The 9,227-nt window shown below is 37.3% G+C and overlaps 1 protein-coding gene across 1 annotated transcript in view; it reads left to right on the forward strand.

Annotated features, from left to right (window-relative positions):
* The window catches only part of LOC107611716, a 2,352-nt gene continuing 691 nt past the window's right edge, over positions 7,567–9,227 (forward strand). Inside the window, exons 1-3 of the mRNA XM_016313614.1 lie at positions 7,567–7,690; positions 7,793–8,124; positions 8,666–9,064. Of these exons, the coding sequence (XP_016169100.1) occupies positions 7,567–7,690; positions 7,793–8,124; positions 8,666–9,064 (855 nt within the window). The remainder of the gene's footprint in view (positions 7,691–7,792; positions 8,125–8,665; positions 9,065–9,227) is intronic.

Raw genomic sequence — 9,227 nt, forward strand, 5'->3', positions numbered from 1 at the left:
ATGAAATGTAAAAAACTACCCCAAAAAAAAAAAATGTAAAAAGAAATACACTTGTTACTTGTTAGTGTTTGAAACAGTAATGTGAAGATTGAAGAGATAGTTTAGCCTACTAAACTTATGTTCTAAGCTTATGTTCTGTATCTCTTTTGGCCAATAAAATTCAAAGGCAATTAGGGTCCGTTTGAGAACTCTAGAAGTAACTTTTTTTAATTTTTGACTTATGAAAAGTAGTAGTATTAATGTCTGGTGTAATTTTTAAAACCAAATTGCAACTTTCTAAGAAGCTATTTAGGAGTTTATAGAAAAGTTAAAAAAAATGACTTCTCTCATAATACTTTTACTTTTTATCACATTTTTATAAAATAAGCACTTTTAGAGTTAAAAATCCAAATACAAAATAACTTATTTATAAGTTACTTTTAATAGAATCATTTATTGTTTAAGTTATTTTATCAAAAAGAGCTTAATTAAGTTGGTTATCCTTTTTTCGTTTTTCTAAACCCAAATAAATTAACGTAAACTCATAAACAACAAATTTATTTTGGATTAAAAATATTTTTGTCCTAACCAATTCATAAATGTTAATTATTAAAGATTAAAAAAATATTTTCAATTTTTTAAATTTGATTTGAATTTTCTATTCCAACATGTGTATCTTATCCATAGGCAGAATTTTGCTTGGACAAATGGAAGTTAAGAACCCCGCAGAAATTTTGGTAAAAAAAAAAAATAGTAGTTCTTTAAAAAAAAATTAGTTCAATTGATTAAAATACTGTGCTTCCAATTTTTTTATTAGTATTTTATTTGTTTGAAATGGTTTTTAAATCAATAATTTAGTTTAATTTACCACTCGAATAATGCTACTTTAATTGGAAGCTCATTATCTTTGGATCTTTGATGACATAGATCAGGATGAGGAAAATAATTGTTTGACTGTCAGAGAGAGCGCGAAAGAAATTAAAGTGGGAATAACATCGACATTTCCTTGGCCAAGAAAGGTGTATAGCATTAAGAAAGAGTGAAAATTAAAGCGGTTACTATTATTGGGGGTTTATATAATTAAACCATAACTCATCCCTGAAACAAATTCATTGTATATTAAGAATTATTAAAATATATGTTATGTTTGCATAGAGAAAATGTGAAAAATATGGAAATTTGATCTGCATTATTCACATTATTCAAAGTGACAAAGAGGATGATTATCGTTTTGTTAACATCGTTCTATGACATTATTCACATTTTATATCTGTATAGAAATTTTTCTATTTTACATTATAGTTGTTAAATGTTTTTAGTTATTAGTAATTAATAAATATAAGTATTATTTATAAAATGCATTAGCCACTAAATACTATTTTAATATCCTATTTTAAGTGCTAACTTTAGCCATTGGCTCAAATTTTCAATGGCTATAATTCATAGGAACCTTGGATCATCAAAAACCAAAGTATAGTTTGTCTTATTGAAGAAAATCTCTTGATATTCTATATAAGATTGTATAGGTTGTGTACTAATTGGTAGTCTTTCCTCTTCAAACATGCAGATTTATGATTTTTCCCTTTCTTTCATGCACTCTATTAAGCGAGTTACTAAATTTTGTAAATACTTGTATTGCACTTAAAAATGATTTTATCATTGTTATTGTACACATTTTATGTATGAGAAAATCCTATCAATTTTTAGAGGGTTAAATAGCAATTCTTAAAAGTTCATGATTTATTGCTAGTATGTATTTATATTGATGTTGTTAATTATCGGAAACCGTGAGTTTCTTTGTGTTTGAAAATGTCATTCCTATGCTAATATGTAATATATGTAATAAACTTGCTTAGTATGTAAGTTGGTATCAAATCTGATTCGCTCTTTTGCAGGTAGAATATGGCAATAAAACCAACAGTTGCATTGAGGACTATACTTGTTGGAGGAATTGCAGCATTCGCTAAAATAGTCGATGCAATGAAGGCTGCAAGTGTTGTGAAAATGGGTGCAGCTGTGGCAGGATCAAAACAAGAACAAAAGATGCTCCTCAACCGTCTCTAGAATAATGTATCTTTATTTGTTTTTGGATTTCTTTATATAGATTAGTTGAATCTTTTCCGAATTTTATGGGAACAAAGAGAGTCATTTGCGAATTGTGATATTGACAGATGGTGAATATAATAACCACTTCAATATTCTGTTAGATATAGAATCATGAAGTCTTAGATGAAGTTGTACACTCAGCTGAATAGTGTGTTTTAGATATTGTAAATTTTACTTTGCAAAGTGATGACTTTGCAGTGAATTTCTTTTCTTTTCTTTTTATGTTTTCAATTTTTCTATGCCAGTTTATGTTTGTTCTTTTATATAAAGTTTATTTTAATAACATGATTTACTTTTTGCATAATGATTAGTTATTTAATGTTAATTATGTTGGCTTCCACAATGTTAAAAGTAGTATGAAGTGGCCTAGTGAAAGGTTTATGTAGCTATTGTCACGCTTTATAAGTGTAGCCATATCGTTTCGTAGTCATCAACAACCACACTTACTAAGCATAGCCACATATCACCCTATATTGACACGCTTAAAAAGAGTAGTCATATCTTTTTCTATCGGCACACTTTTGAAGCATACCCAAAACCAACCTTCTGGTTATGCTTCAAAAGCATGGCTATATGTATACTTTTTGGTACGCTTTTAAAGTGTAGTTATAAGGTTATACATATAGCCACGTTTTTAAGTGTAGCAATAGATGAAAGCGTGGCAAAAAAGAAAATGTGCCGATAGGTCGACAAAAGCGTTGCAATAGAGCAATCGACACACTTGCAAATGTGACCTTTTCAAAAGTGTACCAATAGCTCAAAAAGGGTGGCGAAAAGCTATCAGCACGCTTTTTCACACTTTTCGACATACTTTAAAAGCGTGGTAAAAAACTGATTTTCTTGTAGTGTTGTCATTAAGTTTGTATCATATATATTTCAATGGCATTATATTTGGATTGAATGACATGAGGATGGTGTGATCAAGTGTTAACTTTGAGGATAAACTATCTACTAAAATAGTGCCAAAAAATAAATAAATTATTTAAATATTATATGCAAAAAATTAGAGAAAAAAAATTTAATATTGATGCTAACAACGTCTTCTTTCAAAGGGGTTAAGTACGATTATGGTCCCTAAGGTATAGATCAAAATTTTTTTTGTCCCCAACCTTTTTTTGCATACAAAATCGTCTCTAAGGTTCAACATAATTTTAAAATCGTCCTTTTAGACAAATTAATTTTTTAAAGGACAAAAATACCCCTTCTCTCTCTTCTCACCACCACTACCACCACATCCACTACTACTCCATCACCATCTGCAACTTCCACTAACCAATCCACCAAAATCCCTCTCATGTTCGCAGTTACATCTTTCTGAATTTTCTCAAGGTAATCAACCCTCGGTCTTCTATTCTTCTCCAATTGATAAAAAAAAATAGCGTTCATCAGAATCAGTACAAGACCCACCCCAAAAAACACCTACACAAAATGCTAAAAGGTGCAATTTTTTTGAGACCAAAATTTACCTCCATCTTCCAAAGGTACACATAGATATAAGAGGCAACAGGGTCAACATTGAGCTTGCCATCTTCATCATCAAGCACATTCTCTTTCTCCTTCTCCACCTTAACCTTCACAGCCTTGATGTTCTTGTCGGTGACAAAAGCTTTCTTGGGCTTGGCATTGTTGAGGCATTTGGATTTTGGTTTTTGAGTATTCAAATTTTCAGTAGGAAAAAATTGGTAAGTTCACCCCATCCACTACCACTCCATCACCGTTGCGGCAAGGCTAGGGCGCGAGTCTCTGCGTTGTGAGGGCGAGGGCGAGGGCCAAGCGACGGCAAGGGCGAGGTGCTGCCTTCAGCCCGAGACTCAACCAGAGGTAGAGGGATTATTCTTCCTCACCCCTTTTGCCAAATCCTGATTTGGTGGTGGCCAGACCAGCGGAAGAACTTGACGGCCTAGGAGGAAGGCATAGGAGAGGTTGAGGACTTGCTCGACATTGGAGGAAGTGACAGAGAGGGAGGAGTCGTAGAGAGATTGCTCAATGGAGTGAAAGGGAGTGGTGGCGATGATGTGGCAAAGGGTTTTGACAGTGGGGAAGAGGGAGGAGGGGGAGTCCAGGTAGGAAGGAAAGGGCTGGGTGCGACGGTAGTTGGACTCTTTCTTCTATTTTTGCTTCTGATAAAGAAGAAGAACAAATGATATGATGAAGGAGAACAGAATGGTATTTTGGTCCAAAAGAGGATTTTATATTTAAAAAACGTAGGCTCATTAAAATAAGCCTCATAAACAAAAGAGAAAAGGACAAATAGGTCTTTGACCTTTTGGTCCCCAGACATTTAAGTCCCCAAGGATTTGAAAATATATTTAAGTCCTTGACCTTTTCAAAACCTGGATATATTGATTTCTAGGTCTAATTTGTCTCATTTTAGAAACTCTCACACATGTGCATCCGTATATCGGCCAAGTCAGGACAACGGAAGCCATGTTTGATTTTTTCATTGGGTCTGACAGACCCAAGTGAGCAGAGGGATTAATGTGTCCAAGTTTTGAGAAGGTCAAGAATTTAAATATATTTTCAAATCTTCAGGAATTTAAATATCCGTAAGCCAAAATATCAATGACCCATTTGTCCTTTTCTCTAAACAAAAAAAGCGGACTAACTTGTAGTAGATTAAACGAATTTACTCGTACGGTTTTTTTAACGTCGTTTCTATACCTAAGAAAAATGGATTTACTCATAAGACCAAAAAAAATGATTTACTCATTTACTTTTTTATTCTTAAATTTTTTTCATATTTCATCATTTTCATCCTTTTTTAATCATTCGGCCATATCTCCTTATTTACAATATTTTAATAACAAGTGTACCATACAAATATCATCGGCTAACAAATTAACAACCGAGAACAAATCAAACAAACACTCTACACACGCCAAAAATCTCGTACCACTCAGGCACACAAGCTGATCCCCAATAACGATCCCTAAAAAACTGAGCCCTACTCAAACAGATATTCCCTAGCTCACTATCTATTTAAACGAACGAGCAAACCTCGTCAGGGTATGAAAAAAACACACACACTAATATATCCTCGGTCAAACGAAGCCACAATGTCACCTCTGCAATACCTTATTTCTATTTCTGCCTTTTACGTTTATTATACTATGTACTGACTTGAGCGTCGGAGTCCTTTTTACAGGTTCCACGCCGAGGTCAACGGTTCCGAGAAGAACACTTCCGAGTTGCTGATTGGTCGTAGCACGAGCTATACCTCGGGAGCATATTTCGCACGGAACATTTGGTGCCCACCGTGGGGCCTTCGCCTCATCTTTAGTTTTTATATAACACCCCTATATTCGCCTTGTACTCTTTTTTCTTTTTAGGAGCCGAAGCATGACGGATCAGTCAAACACTCAGCAACATCCTCGCACTAACGCCGACCTCATGGCCGCCAACGTTGTTCTGCTTGTAGAAAATCAACGGATGGTCGAGCTATTAGCCACGTTGCAAGACAATGGCGAGAGGAAAAATTTCAACAAGAAGACGAACACTGATAAACACGAGGAACACCAGTTAGAATCTAATGCAAAGACAGGGAAAACACCCCCAAAAATAGGGAGACGACGAACTAATACTTTCTCTGAAGAAATAATGAGTTTTAAAATGCCTAAAAATTTTACACTCCCTATGACTCTGGGACCATACATAGGGATCGGAGATCCTAAATTTCATGTCACAAAATTTGAATCTATGATGTTCCTCAATAGCGACTCCGATCCTATTTTGTGCCAATCTTTTCCCACTTTTTTAGATGGTGCTGCCCTATTATGGTTTTCCAATTTGCCTGCAGGTTCCATAATCAATTTTGACGAGTTCGCCAAGTTGTTCATTAATCATTTTGCAGCCTCCAGGATCTATGTGCGAGACTCGAACTACCTAAGCACAATCAAACAAGGACAGCACGAAAGCTTGAAAGATTATATGACATGCTTCACAACAGCGGCCATGGAAATTCCCGACCTCAATCCAGAAGTGCAATTGCACGCCATCAAGAGCGGCCTCCGACCTGGGAAATTCCAGGAAGCCATCGCCGTGGCAAAACCAAAGACATTGGAGCAATTTTGAGATAAAGCAACATGGCAAATTGAAATAGAAGAGCTATGTGAAACCCGGAGGAACGAGAGACAACCATTCAGAAAAGAGGAGGACAAGCCTCATAACAAGGATTCTAAAAAACCCTTTAAGCTAACTCCAAAGTTCGATTCATACACCCGATTCAATACCAAAAGGGAAGACATCCTTAAAGAAATACTACACAACAAGCTAATAAAACCACCGAGCAGAGCTGGCTCATACCAAGACCAGAGGTACGTCGACAAGTTGAAGCACTGTGCCTTCCACCAAAAGTTCGGCCATACAATCGATGAATGCGTGATTGCCAAGGACCTATTAGAAAGATTGGCCAGACAGGGACACCTGGACAAGTACATAACTGGTAAGACAAGGCCAGCTTCGCAGAGCACCAGTGACCGGCAATAAGAGCAAACTCTAAACACCTCGGACAAGGCCAGATTTCAACCTCCACCAACAAGAGGAGTTATCAATTGCATCTCTGGGCGGTTCGCGAGTGGTGGACAAACAAACTCGGCACGAAAATGCAGTTACCGATAAATGTTAATGGTCCAACGGACGGCCAAGCCCATCATTCGCAAACCACAAACATCCCACATATCTTTTGAGCAGTCCGATTACCAAACAAGGGCCGACAACCTAGATGATCCCGTCGTCATTTCCATCCAGGCGGGCGACCTCTTGGTAAAGAAAGTTCTGTTCGACCCCGGTAGCAGCGCCGACGTCCTCTTCTACTCTACTTTCAAGAAAATGGAACTCAGTGAACACACAATGCTACCATCCTTGGGGGAGCTAGTCGGATTCTCGTGGGAACAAGTATCCATCCTCGGCAGCGTATGGCTAAAAATAACCATAGGCGACCACCCCTTGAGTAAAATGACAAATGTGCAATTCCTAGTCGTCGACTGCACCAGCGCTTACAATATCATCCTGGGCAGACCTTTTTTTAAATTCCTTTGGTGCTATTGTATCCACTATCCATCTATGTGTTAAATTTCAGGTAAGATGACCAGATAGCCACCATACATTCCGACCACATCGAAGCTCATCAATGCTACAATAAAAGCCTGAAAATAAGATCAGAAACCAACCAGAAGGCCGAACCAAAGAGGGGAACCTATGATGTGACAAATATCTCAAACACAGGCGATCTTGATCTAAGAGGAGATCTCCACGACAGGCCTGCACCAACAGATGACCTTGAAAAGGTAATATTAGATGACAATAACAATCATTACACTTACATAAGTCGTTCTCTTTTTTCAGGGACTAAAAAACGAATGAAATAATGCCGATCTCTTTGCATGGACAGCAGCAGATATGCCCGGTATCGACCCGAGCCTTATATGCCACAAATTACAAATCGACCCTAGAGCTCGACCTATATCCCAAAAGAAACGAAACATGGGAGACGAGAAAAAAGCAGCATGTCTCAAAGAGACCCAAAAACTCCTACAAGCAGGATTCATAGAAGAATTACGATTTACAACATGGCTCTCTAATGTGGTTATGGTAAAGAAGGCCTCAGGTAAGTGGCGAATGTGTGTAGACTTTACTAACCTGAACAAAGCATGTCCTAAGGATGCTTATCCCCTCCCATGTATAGATAAACTGGTTGATAATGCATCAGGATACAATATCTTAAGTTTTCTAGATGCATACTCTAGATATAACCAGATTCTAATGCATCCACAAGATAAGAATAAAACAGCTTTCATCACCGAACTTGGAAACTATTGTTACAAAGTTATGCCTTTTGGACTTAAGAATGCAGGTGCCACTTATCAAAGACTCATGGACAAGGTCTTCAGTAAGCAGATAGGAAGGAACTTTGAGGTCTATGTCGATGACATGGTTGTCAAGTTAAAACAAGACCACAACCATGATGCCGACCTGGAAGAAATATTCAAACAAGAAAGACAACACAACATGAGGCTCAATCTTGAGAAGTGCGCTTTCGGGGTAAAAGGAGGCAAATTCCTTGACTTCATGCTTACCTCCAGAGGTATCAAAGCCAACCCCGAGAAATGTGATGCAATTATCAAAATGAGGAGTCCTCGGACAATCAAGGAAGTCCAACAATTGAACGGCAGACTAGCCGCATTATCTCGATTCCTACCAGCAATATCCACACATTCACAACACTTTTTCAACATACTCAAGAAGCAACAAAAGTTCAATTGGAACCCAGAGTGCGAGACAGCTTTCTAGAAACTGAAAACAATGATATCCTCTCCCCCGATCTTACAGAAACCAAGCTCGGGTAAGCCTTTATTTCTATATTTATCTGTTTCTTCTAACGCTGTTAGCTCGGTACTTGTCACAGAAATAAAAGACAAACAAGAACCAGTATATTTTGTCAGTAAAACAGTACAGAACGCCAAGCTCCGATACCCACCAATGGAAAAGTTAGCCTATGCATTAATACTCACAGCAAGGAGAATAAGGCATTATTTTCAAAAGCAACAAAATCATAGTCAAAACCAGCCAACCTCTACGACAGATCCTTACAAGGCCCGAGGTTTCCGGAAGACTCATCAAATGGTCAATAGAACTATCCGAATTTGACATAACCTACGAACCAAGGACAACTATCAAGGCTCAATTCTTAGCAGATTTCCTAGCCGAGTTAACGGACCAACCACAGCAACACTATACCTGGGAGCTATACGTCGATGGGGCCTCAAAGGCAGAAGGATCAGGAGCAGGTGTCTTACTCACAAACAAGGACAACTTACAAATTGAGCAATCGATCAGATTCACATTCCAAACAAGTAACAATCAAGCTGAGTATGAAGCTTTGCTCGTCGGATTACGACTCGCTCAGTCACTAAACATAATAGACCTGCAAGTATATTGCGACTCGCAACTCATCGTACAACAAGTAACAAGACACTTCCAGGTAAGAGATCACTTGTTAGAAAAATATCATGCGATGGTAAGAGATCTTATCCCTCAATTTCATTCACTACAAATCACACACATAGCTCGGGATCAAAATACCCGAGCAGACGCCTTATCAAAATTAGCAACAACTAGAAAAAATATGAATGAATATGTTATAT

The sequence above is a fragment of the Arachis ipaensis genome, chromosome B08 (assembly GCF_000816755.2).
Source record: "Arachis ipaensis cultivar K30076 chromosome B08, Araip1.1, whole genome shotgun sequence".
Lineage (NCBI taxonomy): Eukaryota > Viridiplantae > Streptophyta > Magnoliopsida > Fabales > Fabaceae > Arachis > Arachis ipaensis.